We start from the raw sequence: 25,811 nt of genomic DNA on the forward strand, positions 1-25,811 counted from the left end.
TCTGGGCTGATGAATGTAAATTTTACTCCAGTATTTTTTGATAACATACTGCATTCATCTTGCCATCAATTCTGACCAAATTTCCGGTGGCTTTGTAGCTCACACATCCCCAAAACATCAGCGATCCAACTTCGTATTTCACATTAGGAATAGTGTACCTTTGATCATAGGCCTTGTTGACTCCTCTCCAAATGTAGCGTTTATGGTTGTGGCCAAAAAGCTACATTTTGGTCTCATCACTCCAAATGACTTTGTGGCAGAAGGTTTGAGGCTTGTCACTGTGCTGTTTGGCGTATTGTAAGCAGGATACTTTGTGGCATTTGCGTAGTTATGGCTTTCTTCTGGCGACTCAACCATGCAGCCCATCTTTCTTCAAGTGCCTCCTTATTGTGCATCTTGAAACAGCCACACCACATGTTTTCAGAGAGTCCTGTATTTCACCTGAAGTTATTTGTGGGTTTTTCTTTGCATCCCGGACAATTTTCCTGGCAGTTGTGGCTGAAATTTTAGTTGTTCTACCTGACCATGGTTTGATTTCAACAGAACCCCTCATTTTCCACTTCTTGATTAAAGTTTGAACACTGCTGATTGGCATTCTCAATTCCTTGGATATCTTTTTATATCCCTTTCCTGTTTTATACAGTTCAGCTACCTTTTCCCACAGATCCTTTGACAATTCTTTTGCTTTCCCCATGAGTCATAATCCAGAAACGTCAGTGCAGCACTGGATGAAAGATGCAAGGGTCTGTCAGGAGTCCTGAAACTCATTGACCTTTTATACACACACGCTGATTACAAGCAAACAGATCACAGGTGAAGATGGTTACCTTTATGTAATAACTTAGGTTGGAACGCAGCTGTAGATCTAATGATAAGGTTTGTATCACTATGCCCTCTGTATTCCCTTGGAATGTTGGAAATTCAGATAAAGGCAGAGAGTGAAATTATTGTAGATAGTTGCTACAGTAATACTTCAGTACTACTGTCAGTTGTGTAATATACAGTGAGCAAGGTTAATGAACAATAGACACTGTGTAGGATGTAAATCTTAATGTAAACTGAGGTAGATGGTAACAGGGTATTGGCCCTTTAAGAAATGGCTTGAGAGCGTTTTGCAAGGTGATCACTAAATTTCTGTATGTGCAGCTGAAATGTTCCTTAAGAGTGCTCTGCACTATAGTTAGGGCTGACAACAGATGTGAACAGTAAGAGGCTGTACGTATGGAAGACCAAGTTGCTATACCCTGTATCGGCTGAGGAGGAGATAGCTGGAATGTACAGAGCTGTGTCTAAGCGCACGCTGAAATCAATACAGCGCTGAGTCCGTTCGTGCAGGGAATAGCTGCAGAGAGTGGCGGTCATGTGACCCCTATGGGTCTCGGTCTCCGGATCTCCGGTTAGTGTTAAACAGAGAAGTTCAGGGTGGCAATTTCACTGAAATGTGAATCCTAGGTTGAACAAGCCGTGGATAGGGAGGAGGTTGGAGACTGGGTTTGGTAGCGCTGAATCCGGCAAAGGTTGTTGGTAGCAAATTCCTGGAAAGGCTTGCGGTATGTTTGTACTCTGCAGGTAAGGAATTGACAGTTCCAAGCATAATAAATCCTTAGATTAACAGAGTGTGGTTGAATTGAAACCCCAGATGGTTGATAACAGGCTCCTTAGCAAAATAATGCAGTAGAAATCCAAGTGCTAGAAAGCAGCAAAGTATCTGACCTGCACTGGCTCAGCTCACAGTTAGTCTGTCTAACAAATTACTAAGCACTTGTTTGCAGCTCAGTAGAAGCTTTTGAAGGAGATGGGGGAAGGGCCTGAAGTGAATCCTGACACTTTAATAGCAATCCAAACCCCTTTGTGTCAACTTCTGTGCATGTTATCGGGCCAAAATCACCAGGGTATGTAAACTTTTGATCAGGGTCATTTGGGTAGTTTCTGTTGTCATTATGATTAAAAAAAAGTAAATACAGTTGATTGATAAAAAATGGCTTCAGCCAAACACTAACCATGAGTGAAAGAAAAGTTTCTGTTTTATCATTCATATTCTCTGAAAAATGGCCAAGAAATCACAAATTCTGCCAGGGTATGTAAGCTTATGAGCACAACTGTACATACTATAAAACCTTTAATTCATCTGTGATATATACACTTGTTCAGCATTTGTGCATTTATTCAGTGTATGTTGTTATAAATCTGCCAGGCTTAATTCGTTAATCAGTTATGCTCTGCTAACATTGTTTAATTTCACATCTACTGTGCACTGCTCGATTAAAGTGATTGTAAACTCTCCCCTTTATAAAATCAGATGCAGAATGTTAGTGATATTTTAGTTGTAGTTTAATTCATTAGATGTAATGAAGATGCGCTATAACTTGCTTTTTAATATAGATATGAAATTCAAATAAACCGCGCTCTGCCACCCACTTCAAAAGTCAGTTTTATGGTGAGCTAATGCCTCTAATTGTTGTCCAATCAGTGCTCTAGCTACAACAAAAGGCGTCCAAAGGAGAGAGTGCTGATTGGAGAAGAGTTCAAACCTTTAACTATAACAGGGTTATTACAGAATGATACAATTTGCGTCATATACACTTCATATACACTTCTAAGTTACAAACCAATAAGCATTAGTGGATATCTATCAGCGCGTGATCTGTTCATGATGTACCTGCTTAGCATGACTGGAACCTTACCATTCCATATTTGTCTTTTGTACAACTGACATGTTGTAGCTAGCTAAGGCGAGGATGTCCATTTCCCCCATTTACACTGATATGCTGTAGCTAGCTAAGGCGAGGATGTCAGTTCCCCCCATTTACACTGATATGCTGTAGCTAGCTAAGGCGAGGATGTCCATTTCCCCCATTTACACTGATATGCTGTAGCTAGCTAAGGTGAGGATGTCAGTTTCCCCCAATTACACTGATATGCTGTAGCTAGCTAAGGCGAGGATGTCCATTTCCCCCATTTACACTGATATGCTGTAGCTAGCTAAGGCGAGGATGTCCATTTCCCCCATTTACACTGATATGCTGTAGCTAGCTAAGGCGAGGATGTCCATTTCCCCCATTTACACTGATATGCTGTAGCTAGCTAAGGCGAGGATGTCAGTTCCCCCCATTTACACTGATATGCTGTAGCTAGCTAAGGCGAGGATGTCCATTTCCCCCATTTACACTGATATGCTGTAGCTAGCTAAGGCGAGGATGTCAGTTTCCCCCAATTACACTGATATGCTGTAGCTAGCTAAGGCGAGGATGTCCATTTCCCCCATTTACACTGATATGCTGTAGCTAGCTAAGGCGAGGATGTCCATTTCCCCCATTTACACTGATATGCTGTAGCTAGCTAAGGCGAGGATGTCCATTTCCCCCATTTACACTGATATGCTGTAGCTAGCTAAGGCGAGGATGTCAGTTTCCCCCATTTACACTGATATGCTGTAGCTAGCTAAGGCGAGGATGTCAGTTTCCCCCAATTACACTGATATGCTGTAGCTAGCTAAGGCGAGGATGTCAGTTCCCCCCATTTACACTGATATGCTGTAGCTAGCTAAGGCGAGGATGTCCATTTCCCCCATTTACACTGATATGCTGTAGCTAGCTTAGGCGAGGATGTCAGTTTCCCCCATTTACACTGATATGCTGTAGCTAGCGAAGGCGAGGATGTCAGTTCCCCCCATTTACACTGATATGCTGTAGCTAGCTAAGGCGAGGATGTCAGTTCCCCCCATTTACACTGATATGCTGTAGCTAGCTAAGGCGAGGATGTCCATTTCCCCCATTTACACTGATATGCTGTAGCTAGCTAAGGCGAGGATGTCAGTTTCCCCCATTTACACTGATATGCTGTAGCTAGCTAAGGCGAGGATGTCAGTTTCCCCCATTTACACTGATATGCTGTAGCTAGCGAAGGCGAGGATGTCAGTTCCCCCCATTTACACTGATATGCTGTAGCTAGCTAAGGCGAGGATGTCAGTTCCCCCCATTTACACTGATATGCTGTAGCTAGCTAAGGCGAGGATGTCCATTTCCCCCATTTACACTGATATGCTGTAGCTAGCTAAGGCGAGGATGTCAGTTTCCCCCATTTACACTGATATGCTGTAGCTAGCTAAGGCGAGGATGTCCGTTTCCCCCATTTACACTGATATGCTGTAGCTAGCTAAGGCGAGGATGTCAGTTTCCCCCATTTACACTGATATGCTGTAGCTAGCTAAGGCGAGGATGTCCATTTCCCCCATTTACACTGATATGCTGTAGCTAGCTAAGGCGAGGATGTCAGTTTCCCCCATTTACACTGATATGCTGTAGCTAGCTAAGGTGAGGATTTCCGTTTCCCCATTTACACTGATATGCTGTAGCTAGCTAAGGCGAGGATGTCATTTCCCCCCATTTACACTGATATGCTGTAGCTAGTGAAGGCGAGGATGTCAGTTCCCCCCATTTACACTGATATGCTGTAGCTAGCTAAGGCGAGGATTTCCGTTTCCCCATTTACACTGATATGCTGTAGCTAGCTAAGGCGAGGATGTCCGTTTCCCCCATTTACACTGATATGCTGTAGCTAGCTAAGGCGAGGATTTCCGTTTCCCCCATTTACACTGATATGCTGTAGCTAGCTAAGGCGAGGATGTCAGTTTCCCCCATTTACACTGATATGCTGTAGCTAGCTAAGGCGAGGATGTCAGTTTCCCCCATTTACACTGATATGCTGTAGCTAGCTAAGGCGAGGATGTCAGTTTCCCCCATTTACACTGATATGCTGTAGCTAGCGAAGGCGAGGATGTCAGTTCCCCCCATTTACACTGATATGCTGTAGCTAGCTAAGGCGAGGATGTCAGTTCCCCCCATTTACACTGATATGCTGTAGCTAGCTAAGGCGAGGATGTCCATTTCCCCCATTTACACTGATATGCTGTAGCTAGCTAAGGCGAGGATGTCAGTTTCCCCCATTTACACTGATATGCTGTAGCTAGCTAAGGCGAGGATGTCAGTTTCCCCCATTTACACTGATATGCTGTAGCTAGCTAAGGCGAGGATGTCAGTTTCCCCCATTTACACTGATATGCTGTAGCTAGCTAAGGCGAGGATGTCCGTTTCCCCCATTTACACTGATATGCTGTAGCTAGCTAAGGCGAGGATGTCCGTTTCCCCCATTTACACTGATATGCTGTAGCTAGCTAAGGCGAGGATGTCCGTTTCCCCCATTTACACTGATATGCTGTAGCTAGCTAAGGCGAGGATGCCCGTTTCCCCCATTTACACTGATATGCTGTAGCTAGCTAAGGCGAGGATGTCCGTTTCCCCCATTTACACTGATAAGAGAAGTACTAACTGAATTTAACTCAGATAACTATCCTATAAACTATGGGGTTCTGCTACACATTTAATGCACACAACGTTAATTCATTCATTACCATTCACACACACAAGACACTTTGATTAGTAATGTTCATGAGATGTTACTCCAGTAAAAGTGGCTTTGCATAGTAATATCCCTCAGCATCCTCATTATAACTGATCAATTAAACTCCATCTAAAATATCACTAACATTATGGATCTGTTTTTATAAAGGGGAACGTTTACCATCACTTTAATACTGTCCCTAACTCAGAAGCAGAATAAAAATTGAATAGCAGATGGAGAGACCGACTTGGAGTGGGAGGAGTGACAATATATGAGAAGGTCGGACAATCTTGCTGGCTGTGATAGCTTGTACACACTCTTCAATTAAGCTTTCTGATAGCGACTGTATCAAACCCTAAACAGTGGAAGAATTATGCTGTACCCAGTTAGAGTAGGACCCTCTTTATTATCCTGTATGTGACCAGTGGAGATGTATGTTGTAAAGTTATCCATCTAACTAGAATATATGCTGTTTTGGAAAAATATGTTACCTCTCAGCCAGTTACAGCTTTTATCTATTAGCTGAATGCTATACAAAACAAAGAAGACTTGAAACCAGTAGTACTGATAAATTTTGTGTGTGTGAGTAAGCGATAGACTTTCTGTGAATAATCAGTTCAGGTGCGCACACATTTCTCTTGTTAGGTGTATCCAGTCCACGGATCATCCATTACTTGTGGGATATTCTTCTTCCCAACAGGAAGTTGCAAGAGGATCACCCACAGCAGAGCTGCTATATAGCTCCTCCCCTAACTGCCATATCCAGTCATTCTCTTGCAAGCTCTCAACATAGCTGGAGGTAGTAAGAGGAAAGTGGTAAAATATAGTTAGTTTTTTCTTCAATCAAAAGTTTATTGTTTTTAAATGGTACCGGAGTGTACTATTTTATCTCAGGCAGCATTTAGAAGAAGAATCTGCCTGCGTTTTTCTATGATCTTAGCAGAAGTAACTAAGATCCACTGCTATTCTCACATATGTCTGAGGAGTGAGGTAACTTCAGAGGGAGAATGGCGTGCAGGGTATCCTGCAATAAGGTATGTGCAGTTAAGTTTTTCTAGGGATGGAATTTGCTAGAAAATGCTGCTGATACCGGATTAATGTAAGTTAAAGCCTAAATACAGTGATTTAATAGCGACTAGTATCAGGCTTGCTATCAGAGATATATACTCTGATTAATGTGCAATATAAAACGTTTGCTGGCATGTTTAATCGTTTTAATATATGCTTTGGTGATAAAACTTATTGGGGCCTAGATTTTTCCACATGGCTGGCTTTATTTTTGCCTAGAAACAGTTTCCTGAGGCTTTCCAATGTTATAGTATAAACGTTACAGTTGGTGCAGTTAAAATTACAAACTGTGACATTCAGCTTCCCTCAGCAGCCCCTGCATGCTATAGGACATCTCTGAAGGGCTCAAAAGGCTTCAAAAGTAGGAGCTGTGGCAGTTGTATGACTGTTTAAAAAACATATTTTTCGTTTTGTTAATCTGTTTTTTTGTATTAAGGGGTTAATCATCCATTTGCAAGTGGGTGCAATGCTCTGCTAACTTGTTACATACACTGTAAAAATTTCGTTAGTTTAACTGCCTTTTTTCACTGTTATTTCAAATTTTGGCAAAATTTGTTTCTCTTAAAGGCACAGTAACGTTTTTTTATATTGCTTGTTAACTTGATTTAAAGTGTTTTCCAAGCTTGCTAGTCTCATTGCTAGTCTGTATAAACATGTCTGACATAGAGGAAACTCCTTGTTCATTATGTTTAAAAGCCATGGTGGAACCCCATAGGAGAATGTGTACTAAATGTATTGATTTCACTTTAAACAATAAAGATCAGCTGTTATCTTTAAAAGAATTATCACCAGAGGATTCTGATGAGGGGGAAGTTATGCCGACTAACTCTTCCCACGTGTCGGACCCTTTGACTCCCGCTCAAGGGACTCACGCTAAAATGGCGCCAAGTACATCAAAGACGCCCATAGCGATTACTTTGCAGGACATGGCGGCAATCATGGATAATACCCTGTCAGCGGTATTAGCCAGACTGCCTGAATTCAGAGGAAAGCGCGATAGCTCTGGGGTTTGACGTAATACAGAGAGCGCAGATGGTTTAAGGCCCATGTCTGATACTGCGTCACAATATGCAGAAGCTGAGGAAGAGCTTCAGTCTGTGGGTGACGTCTCTGACTCAGGGAAACCTGATTCAGATATGTCTACTTTTAAATTTAAGCTTGAGAACCTCCGGGTGTTGCTTGGAGAGGTTTTAGCTGCTCTGAATGACTGTGACACAATTGCAGTGCCAGAGAAATTGTGTAGACTGGATAAATACTACGCAGTGCCGGTGTGTACTGACGTTTTTCCAATACCTAAAAGGTTTACAGAAATTATTACTAAGTAGTGGGACAGACCCGGTGTGCCGTTTTCCCCCCCCCTCCTATTTTTAGAAAAATGTTTCCAATAGACGCCACCACACGGGACTTATGGCAGACGGTCCCTAAGGTGGAGGGAGCAGTTTCTACTTTAGCAAAGCGTACCACTATCCCTGTCGAGGACAGTTGTGCTTTTTCAGATCCAATGGATAAAAAATTAGAAGGTTACCTTAAGAAAATGTTTATTCTACAAGGTTTTATCCTGCAGCCCCTTGCATGCATTGCTCCTGTCACTGCTGCTGCGGCGTTCTGGTTTGAGTCTCTGGAAGAGGCCTTTCAGACAGCTACTCCATTGACTGAAATACTTGACAAGCTTAGAACACTTAAGCTAGCTAATTCTTTTGTTTCTGATGCCATTGTTCATTTGACTAAACTAACGGCTAAGAATTCTGGATTCGCCATCCAGGCGCGTAGGGCGCTATGGCTTAAATCTTGGTCAGCTGACGTGACTTCAAAGTCTAAATTACTTAACATTCCCTTCAAGGGGCACACCCTATTCGGGCCTGGTTTGAAGGAAATTATTGCTGACATTACTGGAGGTAAGGGTCATACCCTTCCTCAGGACAGGGCCAAATCAAGGGCCAGACAGTCTAATTTTCATGCCTTTTCGAAACTTCAAGACAGGTGCAGCATCAACTTCCTCTGCTACAAAACAAGAGGGAACTTTTGCGCAATCCAAGCCGGTCTGGAAATCTAACCAGGCCTGGAGCAAAGGCAAGCAGGCCAGAAAGCCTGCTGCTGCCTCTAAGACAGCATGAAGGAACGGCCCCCTATCCGGCAACGGATCTAGTAGGGGGCAGACTTTCTCTCTTCGCCCAGGCGTGGGCAAGAGATGTTCAGGATCCCTGGGCGTTGGAGATCATATCTCAGGGATATCTTCTGGACTTCAAAGCTCCCCCCCCCCCACAAGGAAGATTTCACCTTTCGAGATTATCTGTAAACCAGATAAAGAAAGAGGCATTCTTACGCTGTGTGCAAGACCTCCTAATAATGGGAGTGATCCATCCAGTTCCACAGATGGAACAAGGACAGGGATTTTATTCAAATCTGTTTGTGGTTCCCAAAAAAGAGGGAACCTTCAGACCAATTTTAGATCTAAAGATCTTAAACAAATTCCATCGTTCAAAATGGAAACTATTCGGACAATCCTACCTATGATCCAGGAGGGTCAGTACATGACCACAGTGGATTTGAAGGATGCTTACCTTCACATACCGATTCACAAAGATCATCATCGGTTCCTAAGGTTTGCCTTTCTAGACAGGCATTACCAGTTTGTGGCTCTTCCCTTCGGGTTAGCTACAGCCCCAAGAATTTTTACAAAGGTTCTGGGGTCTCTTCTGGCGGTCCTAAGACCACGGGGCATAGCAGTGGCCCCTTATCTAGACGACATCCTGATACAGGCGTCAAACTTCCAAATTGCCAAATCTCATACAGACATAGTGTTGGCATTTCTGAGGTCGCATGGGTGGAAAGTGAATGAGGGAAAGAGTTCTCTATCACCCCTCACAAGGGTTTCCTTCCTAGGAACTTTGATAGATTCTGTAGAAATGAAAATTTACCTGACGGAGTCCAGGTTATCAAAGCTTCTAAATTCCTGCCGTGTTCTTCACTACATTCCGCGCCCTTCGGTGGCTCAGTGCATGGAAGTGATCGGCTTAATGGTAGCGGCGATGGACATAGTGCCATTTGCGCGCCTACATCACAGACCGCTGCAATTATGCATGCTCAGTCAGTGGAATGGGGATTACACAGATTTGTCCGCTCTGCTAAATCTGGATTAAGAGACCAGAGATTCTCTTCTCTGGTTGCTATCTCGGGTCCATCTGTCCAAAGGTATGACCTTTCGCAGGCCAGATTGGACAATTGTAACAACAGATGCCAGCCTTCTAGGTTGGGGTGCAGTCTGGAATTCCCTGAAGGCTCAGGGATCGTGGACTCAGGAGGAGAAACTCCTCCCAATAAATATTCTGGAGTTAAGAGCAATATTCAATGCTCTTCTAGCTTGGCCTCAGTTAGCAACCCTGAGGTTCATCAGATTTCAGTTGGACAACATCACGACTGTGGCTTACATCAACCATCAAGGGGGGACCAGGAGCTCCCTAGCGATGTTAGAAGTCTCCAAGATAATTCGCTGGGCAGAGACAAACTCTTGCCATCTATCAGCGATCCATATCCCAGGTGTAGAGAACTGGGAGGCTGATTTTCTAAGTCGTCAGACTTTTCATCCGGGGGAGTGGGAACTCCATCCGGAGGTGTTTGCTCAATTGGTTCATCGTTGGGGCACACCAGAATTGGATCTCATGGCGTCTCGCCAGAATGCCAAGCTTCCTTGTTACGGATCCAGGTCCAGGGACCCAGAAGCGACGCTGATAGATGCTCTAGCAGCACCGTGGTTCTTCAACCTGGCTTATGTGTTTCCACCATTTCCTCTGCTCCTTCGACTGATTGCCAAAATCAAACAGGAGAGAGCATCGGTGATCTTGATCGCGCCTGCGTGGCCACGCAGGACCTGGTATGCAGACCTGGTGGACATGTCATCCTTTCCACCTTGGCCTCTGCCTCTGAGACATGACCTTCTAGTAAAAGGTCCTTTCAATCATCCAAATCTAATTTCTCTGAGACTGACTGCCTGGAGATTGAACGCTTGATTTTATTAAGGCGTGGCTTCTCCGAGTCAGTCATTGATACCTTAATACAGGCACGAAAGCCTGTAACCAGGAAAATCTACCATAAGATATGGCGCAAATATCTTCATTGGTGTGAATCCAAGAATTACTCATGGAGTAAGGTTAGGATTCCTAGGATATTGTCCTTTCTCCAAGAGGGTTTGGATAAAGGATTATCAGCTAGTTCTTTAAAGGGACAGATTTCTGCTCTGTCTATCCTTTTGCACAAGCGTCTGGCAGAGGTTCCAGACGTCCAGGCATTTTGTCAGGCTTTGGTTAGAATTAAGCCTGTGTTTAAACCTGTTGCTCCTCCATGGAGCTTAAACTTGGTTCTTAAGGTTCTTCAAGGAGTTCCGTTTGAACCCCTTCATTCCATTGATATCAAACTTTTATCTTGGAAAGTTCTGTTTTTGATGGCTATTTCCTCGGCTCGTAGAGTCTCTGAGTTATCAGCTTTACAATGTGATTCTCCTTATCTGATTTTCCATACAGATAAAGTAGTTCTGCGTACAAAACCTGAGTTTTTACCTAAGGTAGTTTCCAACAAGAATATCAATCAAGAGATTGTTGTTCCATCATTGTGTCCTAATCCTTCTTCAAAGAAGGAACGTCTTTTACATAATTTGGACGTAGTCCGTGCTTTAAAGTTTTACTTACAAGCGACTAAAGATTTTCGTCAAACATCTTCCCTGTTTGTTGTTTACTCTGGACAGAGGAGAGGTCAAAAGGCTTCGGCAACCTCTCTTTCTTTTTGGCTTCGGAGCGTAATACGCTTAGCCTATGAGACTGCTGGACAGCAGCCCCCTGAAAGGATCACAGCTCATTCTACTAGAGCTGTGGCTTCCACCTGGGCCTTTAAAAATAAGGCTTCTGTTGAACAGATTTGCAAAGCGGCGACTTGGTCTTCGCTTCATACCTTTTCAAAATTTTACAAATTTGATACTTTTGCTTCTTCGGAGGCTATTTTTGGGAGAAAGGTTCTACAGGCAGTGGTCCCTTCCGTTTAAGTACCTGCCTTGTCCCTCCCTTCATCCGTGTACTTTAGCTTTGGTATTGGTATCCCACAAGTAATGGATGATCCGTGGACTGGATACACCTAACAAGAGAAAACATAATTTATGCTTACCTGATAAATTTATTTCTCTTGTGGTGTATCCAGTCCACGGCCCGCCCTGTCCTTTTAAGGCAGGTCAAAATTTTAAACTACAGTCACCACTGCACCCTATGGTTTCTCCTTTCTCGGCTAGTTTCGGTCGAATGACTGGATATGGCAGTGAGGGGAGGAGCTATATAGCAGCTCTGCTGTGGGTGATCCTCTTGCAACTTCCTGTTGGGAAGGAGAATATCCCACAAGTAATGGATGATCCGTGGACTGGATACACCACAAGAGAAATAAATTTATCAGGTAAGCATAAATTATGTTTTTCATTATTCATAGTGTTTTTTCCTTAACGTTACAGGTACCTTTTGGTGAAGTGAAGCATGTACGGGATTGGCTGCAGATTGAAGGTCTGGTTTGTAAACCAGAATTGGAGCACCCTAAAAGGCCTATTCGTGGGTTTCAATGTCCTCAGAGTGAGGTGAGTGGTGCCCGTTTTTGGGGTTTCTTCAAGTCACTCTGTGGACACCCTGAAGTGTTTTTCCAGCGCTGTTTTGTTCACAACCATTGTCCTCTCATCTTCATGAACCAATCTGGCAAGAACCTGACACCCACGGACCTTCCAAAAGCACAACGAGAGTCACTACTGGAAATCTGTGATGAAGCCCTTTGTCAAGTTGTAAGGACGCTTGGGGTCAGAATGGTTATTGGTGTAGGACGATTCTCTGAACAGAGGGCTAGGAAGGCTCTGGCATTGGAGGGACTAAATGTTGCAGTAAAAAGCATAATGCACCCCTCCCCTAGGAATCCTCAAGCCAACAAAGGTTGGGACAGTCTGGTGAGGACCCAGCTTGAGGAACTGGGAGTCTTAAGCTTACTGAATTGTGGAACAGCAAAAGCATAAGACACAGTCTATATCAGGACTTCACAAGACTGACAATCAGAGGAAGGTTCTACATATTCTTACTGAGTATTATAGAGGACTGTAGTTCAGGAGATGTGCACTGCTGGCTCTGGTCATCTCCATTACTTCTATGCGGTGCACCTCCTGGTATACAGAGTTTTCAAACACTAACGGCAAGATTTAGCTCTTGTTAATTTGCCTAAAGCTAAGAGGAATTACACAGTGATAAAGCCTGCATACTGTTTAATAAGATATAATCCCCACATTGTAAATAACTAACAGCTGCATTTACCTCTTGTTAATTTGCCTAAAGCTAAGAGGAATTACAGTGATAAAGCCTGCATACTGTTTAATAAGCTATAATCCCCACATTGTAAATAGCTAACAGCTAGATTTACCTCTTGTTAATTTACCTAAAGCTAAGAGGAATTACACAGTGATAAAGCCTGCATACTGTTTAATAAACTATAATCCCCACATTGCAAATAACTAATGGCTAGATTACGAGTTTTGTGGTAAGAGCGGCTCGGTGCTAACTTGCAAGTTATTGTCACCGCTCACCTCCCTATAGCGCTGCTATTACGGGTTTTCAGAAACCCGGCGTTAGCAGGCAAGAAGTGAGCGTTGAGCAAAATTGAGCTCTATACCGCACTCCAATACCAGCGCCGTGGTGAGCTGGTTTTACGTGCTCATGCACGATTTCCCCATAGACATCAATGGGGAGAGCCGGCTGAAAAAAAGTCTAACACCTGCAATAAAGGAGCGTAAAGCTCCGTAACGCAGCCCCATTGATTCCTATGGGGAAATAAAAAGTTATGTTTACACCTAACATAAACCCCGAGTCTAAACACCCCTAATCTGCCACCCCCAACATCACCGACACCTACATTACACTTATTAACCCCTAATCTGCCGCCCCAACATCGCTGCCACCTACAGTACACCTATTAACCCCTAATCTGCCGCCCCAACGTCGCCGCCACCTACCTACATTTATTAACCCCAATGTTGCCGCCACTATACTAAAGTTATAAACCCCTAAACCTAACCCTAAGTCTAACCCTAACACCCCCTACTTTAATATAATTAAAATAAATCTAATAAAAATTCCTATAATTAACTAAATAATACCTATTTAAAACTAAATACCTATAAAATAAACCCTAAGCTTGCTACAATTTAACTAATAGTTAAATAGTAGCTATCTTAGGTTTTATTTTTATTTCACAGGCAAGTTTGTATTTATTTTAACTAGGTAGATTAGTTAGTAAATAGTTAGTTATTATCTATTTACTAGCTACCTAGCTAAAATAAATACCAATTTACCTGTAAAATAAAACCTAACCTTACACTACAATTAAATAAACAATGTTAATTAAATACAATTAACTAAATTAAAAAAATAACAAACACTAAATTACACAAAATAAAAAAATAAATTATCAAATATTTAAACTAATTACACCTAATCTAATAGCCCTATCAAAATAAAAAAAAAACCTAGCCTACAATAAACTACCAATAGTCCTTAAAAGGGCCTTTTGCGGGGCATTGCCCCAAAGAAATCAGCTCTTTTACCTGTAAAAAAAATACAAACAACCCCCCAACAGTAAAACCCACCACCCACACAACCAACCCCCCAAATAAAATCCTAACTAAAAAACCTAAGCTCGCCATTGCCCTGAAAAGGGCATTTGGATGGGCATTGCCCTTAAAAAGGCATTTAGCTCTTTTTCGGTGCCCAAAAGCCCTAATCTAAAAATAAAACCCACCCAATAAACCCATAAAAAAAAAACTAACACTAACCCCCCGAAGATCCACTTACAGTTTTTGAAGACCCGAAATCCATCCTTAACGAAGCGGCCGAAGTCCTTATCGAAGCGGCCGAAGTCTTCATGCAGACAGCATCTTCTATCTTCATCCATCCGCGGCTCCATCTTTAAGACATCCGGCGCAGAGCATCCTCTTCTTTCCACGGCGACCGAAGAATGAAGGTTCCTTTAAGTGACATCATCCAAGATGGCGTCCCTTGAATTCCGACTGGCTGATAGAATTCTATCAGCCAATCGGAATTAAAGGTGAAAAAATCCTATTGGCTGATGCAATCAGCCAATAGGATTGAGCTTCAATCCTATTGGCTGATTTTTCACCCATACCGCAAAACTCGTAATCTAGCCGTAAGGTAGTTACATTTGGTTTTATGTTTAAATATAAATATTGGATTATTTTGATAATGGATTATTGTTTGAAATAACACGTAAAGAAGGTGAAAGACTTTTTAATTTATGATAAACCTTATAAGGTTTTGCAACATTCAACTTTCCAGTTTACTTCTTTTATCAAATTTGCTTTATTCTTATGGTATCATTTGTTGAAGGAGCAGCAATGTGCTACTGTTTTTTAACTGAACACATGGGTGAGCCAATGACAATCGGTATATATATACAGCCATCAATCAGCAGCTAGAACCTAGGTTCTTTGCTGCTCCTGTGCTTTCCTAGAAAAACATTTAAGGCTTTAAGCAAACGATAACAAGAGAAGGAAGCAAATTAAATAATAAACGTAAATTGTAAAGTTGTTTAAAATTGTATTCTCTGTCGAAATCGTGAATGTCTAATGATGACTTTACTGTCCCTTGAAATATCAATGGGTAAAACAAAGGCACAACTTCTGTTTCTTGCTTGTCAACCACTTAATGGAATTTCAAACCATGGCAGCTTTCAAAATATTATTGATATTTTGCAGTAAAAATATCCCTACGATTGTGTGCTTGAATTACTAACAAATCCGGCGCCAGGATCCTGAAATTTTCTGTCTTTTATTTTTTTGGATTAGTCTATAAGTGTATATGTAAATAATGTTCCTGATTCCTAAAAATAGGTTCCTGGCTCCTAACATATCAATGTAACAGCCTTAATATATATATTTCTGTCTCCTCCCAGCATGTATTTAATATTGTTATCCTTTTCTCGATTGTACGTCTTCACAAATCTACTTTTTCTATGTTATTTCTGATCTAGAACTTATTTTAATGTCTTGGTAAAATAAAAGTAGTATACCACTAACTGATCATGCTGTTCAGTCATTTATAGACACTTTCATGTATAAATTAGTGGCACAAATGACTTATCTTAGCAAATCTTACCCAGAAAAAAAAGTATTTGCTAAATATTTGTTAAAAAGAAAGTCTCATTGTATTTCAGATTACAACTGAAAATCTCAGTCTAAAGGTATGTTTGTTTGTGACTGATTAACTGGTTCTCTAAAAAAAAAAAAAAAGCCAGATTTCCAATTGGAGAAAAATATAAAGAAATATGACAAGCAAATAATACAGGATTATGTAGTGTACACAACTTCTAAAAAAAATAATTAACTTGTAATGAAGAACAAGTTAAAAATGGTATAAAATCCCTGAAAGCACTACAATGAAAAATGCCCCAAAACCCTATAATAAAGGTGACGGCAGAAGTTGCCCTCGTCGATACGTTGGTGTCAGAAGGGGACACCCTCAAATCAGCCCACCAAATAGCTTCCCAAAAAAGGAAACCGACATAAACTAGTGAAATAAAGACAACACATTTTGTGACCTTTTTCAAATCCAAAATAACTTAAAGGGATATTGAACCCAATTTTTTTTCTTTCATGATTCAGATACAGCATGCTTTTTTAAGCAACATTCTAATTTACTTCTATTATCAATTTGTCTTCATTCTCTTGGTATCTTTATTTGAAAAAGCAGGATTGTAAGCTTATGAGCCAGGCCCACTTTGGAACCCACCAATCAGCAAGCACATCCAGGGTGCTGAACCAAAATGGGCTGGCTTGTAAGCTTACATTCCTGCTTTTTCAAATAAAGATGCCAAGAGAATGAAGACAAATTGATAATAGACGTAAATTGAAAAGTTGATTAAAATTGCTGCTATATCTGAATCATGAAAGAATTAATTTGGGTTCTGTATCCATTTTATTTATAGGTTTTTCATTGTAGTGCTTTTGGTTCCTGGTAACATATTTGTTTAGGGTTTTACAATGTATTCTCAAATAAAAGTTATTTCTCTTGTTAAGTGTATCCAGTCCACGGATCATCCATTACTTATGGAATATATTCTCCTTCCCAACAGGAAGTTGCAAGAGTCCACCCACAGCAAAGCTGCTATATAGCTCCTCCCCTAACTGCCATATTCAGTCATTCTCTTGCAAGCCTCAACATAGATAGGAGGTCGTGAGAGTCTGTGGTGCTTTCTACTTAGTTTATTCTTCAATCAAAAGTTTGTTATTTTTAAATGGCACCAGAGTGTGCTGTTTATCTCAGGCAGTATTTGGAAGAAGAATCTGCCTGCGTTTTTCTATGATCTTAGCAGACGTAACTAAGATCCATTTGCTGTTCTCACACATTCTGAGGAGTGAGGTACTTCAGAGGGGGAATGGCGTGCAGGTTTTCCTGCAGATAAGGTATGTGCAGTAAAATATTTTTCTAGGAATGGAATTGACTAAGAAAATACTGCTGATACCGAAGTAATGTAAGTAAAGCCTTAAATGCAGCGATAGCGACTGGTATCAGGCTTATTAATAGAGATACATACTCTTATAAAAATGTGTTTTAAAACGTTTGCTGGCATGTTTAATCGTTTTTTAACATACAATGGTGATAACACTGTAATGTTGGTATAGCCTTAAATGCAGTAAAAGCGACTGGTATCAGGCTTATTAATAGAGATACATACTCTTGTAAAAATGTGTTTTAAAACGTTTGCTGGCATGTTTAATCGTTTTTTAACATATGTTTGGTGATAAAACTTATTGGGGCCTAAGTTTTTTCCACATGGCTGGCTTAAATTTTGCATAGAAACAGTTAACTGAAGCTTCCCACTGTTGGCTGTGGCAGTTTGTTGTGTCTGTTTTTAAAAACGTCTGTCGTTTTTTTGATCTGTTTTTTGCATTAAGGGGTTAATCATCCATTTGCAAGTGGGTGCAATGCTCTGTTACCTTATTTCATGTACTGTAAAAATTTCGTTTGTTTTACTGCCTTTTTTTCACTGTTTTTCAAATTTTGACAAAATTTGTTTCTCTTAAAGGCACAGTAACGTTTTATATATTTGCTTGTTAACTTGATTTAAAGTGTTTTCCAAGCTTACTAGTCTCATTATTAGTCTGTTCTAACATGTCTAACATAGAGGAAGCTCTGTGTTCATTATGTTTTAAAGCCATGGTGGAACCCCATCTTAGAATGTGTACCAGATGTACTGATTTCATGTTAAACAATAAAGATCATTTTTTGTCTTTAAAAACATTATCACCAGAGGATTCTGTCATGGGGATAGTTATGCCGACTAACTCTCCCCACGTGTCAGACCTTTTGACTCCCGCTTTAGGGACTCACGCTCAAATGGCGCCAAGTACATCAAGGGCACCCATAGCGTTTCTTTTACCAGGGGATTCTGTCGAGGGGAAAGTTATGCCGACTAACTCTCCCCACGTGTCAGACCCTTCGACTCCCGCTTCAGGGACTCACGCTCAAATGGCGCCAAGTACATCAAGGGCGCCCATAGCGTTTATTTTACAAGACATGGCAAAGGTGGTGAATAATATTCTGGCAGCAGTATTAGTCAGACTACCTGAAATTAAAGGAAAGCAGTTAGCTCTGGGGGTAGATACAGAGCATACAGACGCTTTAAGAACCATGTATGATACTACCTCACAATATGCTTAGTCTGTGGGTGATTTTTTTTTTACTCAGGGAAGATGATTTAACCTGATTCTGATATTTCTACATTTAAAATTTATGCTTGAGAACCTCTACTTGTTGCTCAGGGAGGCTTTGGCTGCTCTGAATGAATGTGTACAATCGCAGGGCCAGAGAAATTGTGTAGACTGGATAAATAATATGCAGTGCCGGTGTGTACTGATGTTTTTCCAATACCTAAGGAATGGGATAGACCAGGTGTGCCGTTCTCTTCCCCTCCTATTTTTTAGAAGAATGTTTTCTAATAGTTACCACCACACGGGACTTCTGGCAGACAGTTCCTAAGGTGGAGAGAAGAGTTTCTACTCTAGCTAAGCATACCACTACCTCTGACGAGGACAGTTGTGCTTTTTAGATCCAATGGATAAAAAATGTTTATTCAACAGGGTTTTATCCTGCAGCCCCTTGCATAAATTGCTTCTGTCACTGCTGCTGCGGCGTTCTGGGTTGAGTCTCTTGATGAGGCTTTACAGTTAAGCGACTCCATTGGATGAATATATTTGACAAGCTTATGCTAGCCAATTCCTTTGTTTTCTGATGCCTTGTTCATTTGACTAGACTAACGGCTAAGAATTCTGTTTTTTTACTATACTGGCGCGCAGAGCGCTATGGCTTATATCAAGGTCAGCTGTCGTGACTTTAATAAATAAGCTACTTAACTTCCCTTCAAGGGGCAGACCCTATTCGGGCCTGGTTTGAAGGAGATTATTGCTTATATCACTGGAGGAAAAGGTCATGCCCTTCCTCAGGATAGGTCTAAATCAAGGGCCAAAAAAAAAAAAAAAAAGGTCTAATTTTCGTGCCTTTTAAAAACTTCAGGGCAGGTGTGGCATCCTCTTCCTCTAAGGCAAAACAAGAGGGAATTTTTGCTCAGTCCAAGGCGGTCTGGAGACAATCGGACCTGGAACAAAGATAAGCAGGCCAAGGAGCCTGCTGCTGCCTCTAAGGCAGCATGAAGGAACGGACCCCTATCCGGTAACGGATCCTATAGGGGGCAGACTTTCATTCTTCGCCCAGGCGTGGGCAAGAGATGCCCAGGATCCCTAGGCATTGGAATTTATATCCCAGAGATATCTTCTGGATTTCAAAGATTCCCCCCCCCAAAAAAGGGGAGATTTCGCCTTTCACAATTATCTGCAAACCAGATAAAGAAGGAGGCATTCTTACATTGTGTACGAGATCCATCCAGTTCCAAGAGAGGAACAGGGACAGAGTTTTTACTCAAATCTGTTTGTGGTTCCCAAGGAGAGGGAACCTTCAGACCTATTTTGGATCTAAAGATCTTAAACAAATTCCTCAGAATTCCGTCATTTAAGATGGAAACTATTCGTACCATCTTAACTATGATCCAGGAGAGTCAATAGAGGACTACAATGGATTTGAAGGATGCTTATCCTCACATTGTGATGCATAAAGATCACCATCGTTTTTCAGGTTTGCCTTTCTAGACAGGCATTACCAGTTTGTAGCTCTTTCCTTTGGGATATCTACAGCCCCAAGAATCTTTATGGAGGTTCTGGGGTCGCTTTGGCGGTCCTTAGACCGCGGGGCATAGAAGTGGCCCCTTATTTAGACAACATCCTGATACAGGCGTCAAACATCCAAATTGCCCAGTCTCATACGGACGTAGTACTGGCATTTCTGAGATCACATGGGTGGAAAGTGAACAAGGAAAGAGTTCTCTATCCCCAATCTCAAGGGTTTCCCTCCTAGGGACTCTGATAGATTCTGTAGAAATGAAAATTTACCTGACGGAGTCCAGGTTGTCAAAGTTTCTAAATTTCTGCCGTGTTTTTTCATCCCATCCGCGCCCTTCGGTGGCTCAGTACATGAATGAAATCGGCTTAATGGTAGCGGCAAGGGACATAGTACCGTTTGCACGTCTACATTTCAGACCGCTGCAACTATGCATGCTCAGTCAGAGGAACGGGGATTACACAGATTTGTCCCCCTGTTAAACCTGGACCAAGAGACCAGAGATTCTCTTCTCTGGTGACTATGTCGGGTCCATCTGTCCAAGGGTATGACCTTCCGCAGGTCAGATGGGACAATTGTTACAATAGATGTCAGCCTTTTAGGTTGGGATGCAGTCTGGAACTCCCTGAAGGCTCAGGGATAGTGGACTTAGGAGGAGATCCTCCTTCTAATAAATATTCTGGAACTGGGAGTGATATTCCATGCTCTTCAGACTTGGCCTCAGTTAGCAACTCTGAGGTACATCATACTCAGTCGGACAATATACACGACTGTGGCTTACATCAGCCATCAAGGGGGAACAGAAGTTCCCTAGCGATGTTAGAAGTCTTACAATAATTCACTGGACAGAGACTCACTCTTGTCTATCAGCTATCCATATCCCAGGTGTTGAGAACTGGGAGGTGGATTTTCTAAGTCATCAGACTTTTCTTCCGGGGGAGTGGGATTTCCTCCGGAGGTCAAGACCAAGCAGGAGAGGGCTTTGGTGTTTTTGACAGCGCCTGCGTAGCCACGCAGGACCTGGTATGCAGATCTGGTGGACATGTCATCCTTTCCATCACGGTCTCTGCTTCTGAGACAGGTCCCTCTACCTCAGGGTCCTTTCAACCATCTAAATAGAATCAATCTGAGATGGACTGCCTGGAGACTGAACGCTTGATGTTATCAAAGCATGGCTTCTCCGAGTCAGTCATTGATACCTTAATACAGACATGAAAGCCTGTCTCTAGGAAAATTGAACATAGATATGGTGTAAATATCTGATTGTTATGAATCCAAGGGTTACTCATGGAGTAAAGTCTGGATTCCCAGGATATTATCTTTTCTCCAAGATGTTTTTGAGAAAAGGGTTGTCAGCTAATTCCTTAAAAGGGGACAGATTTTTACTCTGTCTATTTTTTTGCACAAGCGTCTGGCAGGTATTCTAGACGTTCAGGCATTTGGTCAGGCTTTGGTTAGATCCAAGCCTGTGTTTAAAACTGTTGCTCCGCCATGGAGCTTAAACCTGATTCTTAAGGTTCTTCAAGAAGTTCCGTTTGAACCTTTTTTGTTCCATAGATATCAATCTTTATCTTGGAAAGTTCCTTTTGGGTAGCTAATTCCTCGACTCGTAGAGTCTCCAAGTTATCTGTGTTACAATGTGATTCTCCTTATCTGGTCCTTCGTACGGATAAGGTAGTCCTGCGTACCAACCTGGGTTTTTTCCTAAGGTGGTATCTAACAAGTACATCACTCAAGAGATAGTTGTTCCATGCTTGTATCCTAATCCTTCCTCAAAGAAGGAACGTCTATTACACAATATTGGACGTGGTTTGTGCTTTAAAGTTTTACTTACAAGCTACTACAGTTTCTACTACTACAGTTTTCATCAAACGTTCACCTTGTTTGTTGTCTATTCTGGACAGAGGAGAGGTCAAAAGACTTCAGCAGCCTCTCTGTCTTTTTGGTTAAAAAGCATAATTCATTTAGCTTATGAGACTGCTGGACAGCAGCCTCCTGAAGGGATTACAGCTCATTCTACTAGAGCTGTGGTTTTCACTTGGGCCTTTTTTAAATGTGGCTTCTGTTGAACAGATTTACAAGACGGAGTCTTGGTCTGCGCTTCATACTTTTCAAATTTAACAAATTTGATACCTTGCTTCTTCGGAGGCTATTTTTGGGAGAAAGGGTTTTTTACAGGCAGTGGTAACTTCCGTTTAAGTACCTGCCTTGTCCCTCCCATCATCCGTGTACTTTAGCTTTGGTATTGGTATTCCATAAGTAATGGATGATCCGTGGACTGGATACACTTAACAAGAGAAAACATAATTTATGCTTACCTGATAAATTTATTTCTCTTGTAGTGTATCCAGTCCACGGCCCGCCCTGTCACTTTAAGGCAGGTAATTTTTTCATTTGAACTACAGTCACCACTGCACCCTATGGTTTTTCCTTTCTCTGCATGTTTTCGGTCGAATGACTGAATATGGCAGTTAGGGGAGGAGCTATATAGCAGCTTTGCTGTGGGTGGACTCTTGCAACTTCCTGTTGGGAAGGAGAATATATTCCATAAGTAATGGATGATCCGTGGACTGGATACACTACAAGAGAAATAAATTTATCAGGTAAGCATAAATTATGTTTTTTTTTTCTTTTTTAGAAAATGTGAGACGGTAGACCATATAATCCCTAATTTCCTGCGTATTATATTCTATAATGCATAATACATTACTGGTGCTTCCTATTTACTCCCACATAAATATACATATATAAAGGTAATACATTACTGATGTTTATTATTTACTCCCACATAGATATACATATATATAAAGGTAATACATTACTGATGTTTATTATTTACTCCCACATAAATATACATATATATATATAGGTAATACATTACTGGTGTTTATTATTTACTCCCACATAAATATACATATATATAAAGGTAATACATTACTGATGCTTATTATTTCCTCCCACATAAATATACATATATATAAAGGTAATACATTACTGATGCTTATTATTTCCTCCCACATAAATATACATATATATAAAGGTAATACATTACTGATGTTTATTATTTCCTCCCACATAAATATACATATATAAAGGTAATACATTACTGATGCTTATTATTTCCTCCCACATAAATATACATACATAAAGATAATACATTACTGATGCTTATTATTTCCTCCCACATAAATATACATACATAAAGATAATACATTACTGATGTTTATTATTTACTCCCACATAAATATACATATATACAGTATATAGGTAATACATTACTGGTGTTTATTATTTACTCCCACATAAATATACATACATATATAAAGGCAATACATTACTGATGTTTATTATTTACTCCCACATAAATATACATATATATAAAGGTAATACATTACTGATGTTTCCTATTTTCTCCCACATAAATATACATATTTAAAGGTAATACATTACTGATGTTTATTATTTACTCCCACATAAATATACATATATATAAAGGTAATACATTACTGATGTTTATTATTTACTCCCACATAGATATACATATTTAAACGTAATACATTACTGATGTTTATTATTTACTCCCACATAAATATACATATATATAAAGGTAATACATTACTGGTGTTTATTATTTACTCCCACATAAATATACATATATATAAAGGTAATATATTGCTGGTGTTTATTATTTACTCCCACATAAAAATACATATATAAAGGTAATACATTACTGGTGCTTCCTATTTACTCCCACATAAATATACATATATATAAAGGTAATACATTACTGATGCTTCCTGTTCCTCTGCTTCCCATAGGTAACTTATCTAAAGACCATACATTACTGCTGCCTTCTATTTATTATTTATTAACAGTCTACTCATGTAGAAAAAACATAAAGCTGATTACGGAAGGTGCTGGAAGTCCGACAGCCATCAAGACTCTCTGGCTAGAGTCACTGACGGTACAAGCAGCCGAAACAAGGTGCAACACTCCCCCTGCAGTACTCCCAGGACCCTGGTGACTAGAGAAAGTCGAGGCGGTGAATTCTGCTTACGACAGCTCCTAGTCCCGGGATAGGAGACAAGCTTTGAAGATCTAGTAGAGGGGATTCCTGTCAAGCCCAACTCTTATAGACCAGCCAGGATAATCGGTCAGCCTCCCAGAACCCCAGGGGAAAGAAAAGATCTCAAGGCGAAGACAGAGCATTGCCGCTCTCTATCTTTCCCGGACCGGTGGCTTGCCCTGGGATAGGAGGTGGGGAGAATATCAACCTACATTAAGCATTCATGCCCTGTGGAGGCCCACGGATGTCAGAGGCATAACTGTTCCATTGTGCAGCGGAGAAAACACTGAAAAAGGAAAAAAAAGATTAGTTTCGTTATTTACATCTTTTGTCTTGTAACCCCCCTTTGTCCTTTCCCTTGCCGAGGAATATGTATCAGACCGAGGGTCAATGCCTACATATATACCTAATGCTGTCCGGTTCTGATTAAGTGGACCTAAAAGTAATAAGGCAGATGGGTGCAAGTAGTCTCTTAGGGACCTATTGTGGCTGAAGGAACAAAGATTGGGTGTTGTCTATCACAAATAAACTGCTATTAACTGTTAGTAAGAAATACAAGCTAAAGGAGCCATGTTGTTTTTCTGATTGGTACATATTGAATCTTCCAAGAACTATTCCTGGCTACCAATTTATCTAAGCCATTTTCTATTTTCTGCTTGGTATACAGTTAACACTGATAACCAGGAACGCTGGGTTTGGTTCAGAGGTCTCAATGACTGTGCAATATTAACCAAAATTTGTCTGTTGTGAACTTTTGTAAATTGTTTCTGTTGCTGTAAATGTATACCATTGATGCATATTCAGTGATAATCTGTTAGATCTGCCTAATCGGCCTGGATACCAGTCTATGATACGCTAATTTACTGGGCGGGAAATCCCTAAGATAAGGGTTAACTATTAAGCTGTCTACAAAATTATTCAACCATGTTTAAATAAATGTTAGGCTTTGATGAGTTAGGTACATATTTATTTGCCAAGTATCTGGTGAAAAACCCTACTCTGGTATACAGCTGCTTATAGTTATATAGTGGATAAATAATTATCTGTTCTGAAGTTCTAGGTAGACACTTACTTGTGAAGTTTTTGGCCTAAGAATTCTATTCTGGGATAAAGTGGTTTATTGATATAGTTAATCATCTATATTTCTCTTGTAAGGTGTATCCAGTACACGGATCATCCATTACGAGAGATGTGGTGAAATGTAGTTGTTTTTTCTTCAATTCAAAAGTTTGTTATTTTTAAATGGTACCGGAGTTGTACTATTTTGGTCCCAGGCAGAAAATAGAAGAAGAATTGTCTGTGGTCTCTAATGATCTTAGCAGGTTGTAACTAAGATCCATTGCTGTTCTCACACATAACTGAAGAGAGAGGTAACTTCAGCTGGGGAATGGCGTGCAGGTTATCCTGCTATGAGGTATGTGCAGTTTAATTTTTTTCTAGAGGAATGTAAATGCTAGAAAATGCTGCTGATACCAGATTTATTTAAGGTAAGCCTGATTACAGTGATTTAATAGCGACTGGTATCATGCTTACTGTCAGAGGTAATACTCTTATTATTTTTCAATTCCTGTCATATAAAACGTTTGCTGGGAGTGCTTAAACGGTTTTATATATGTTTTGGTGATAAAACTTTATTGGGGCCTAGTTTTTTCCACATGGCTGGCTTAAATTTGCCTAGAAACTCCCACTGTGTAGACATGAGTGGGAGGGGCCTAATTTAGCGCTTAATTGTGCAGTAACTTTTGCAGACTGAGACATCCAGCTTCCCTCAATGAGTCTCCTGAATGCTATAGGACCTCTAAAGGGCTTTTAGGCTTTCCAAAGTCGTTTGTATGGAAAGGTAGGGCCACAGCAGAGCTGTGGCAGTTTGTTGTGACTGTTAAAAACGTCTATATCGTTTTTTTGATCCGTTTTTTAAACTAAGGGGTTAATCATCCATTTGCAAGTGGGTGCAATGCTCTGTTAGCTTATTTTACACACTGTAAAAATTTCGTTTGATTTACTGCTTTTTTACACTGTTTTTCAAATTC

General features: G+C 40.8%; 1 protein-coding gene across 1 annotated transcript in view; it reads left to right on the forward strand.

Annotated features, from left to right (window-relative positions):
- The window catches only part of LOC128666204 (single-strand selective monofunctional uracil DNA glycosylase), a 78,432-nt gene extending 62,867 nt beyond the window's left edge, over positions 1-15,565 (forward strand). Inside the window, exon 4 of the mRNA XM_053720671.1 lies at positions 11,954-15,565. Coding sequence (XP_053576646.1) covers positions 11,954-12,496 — 543 coding nt within the window. The 3' untranslated portion in view covers positions 12,497-15,565. The remainder of the gene's footprint in view (positions 1-11,953) is intronic.
- The last annotated feature ends 10,246 nt before the right edge of the window (positions 15,566-25,811 follow it).

Source organism: Bombina bombina, chromosome 7 (assembly GCF_027579735.1).
Source record: "Bombina bombina isolate aBomBom1 chromosome 7, aBomBom1.pri, whole genome shotgun sequence".
In the NCBI taxonomy this organism is placed as follows: domain Eukaryota; kingdom Metazoa; phylum Chordata; class Amphibia; order Anura; family Bombinatoridae; genus Bombina; species Bombina bombina.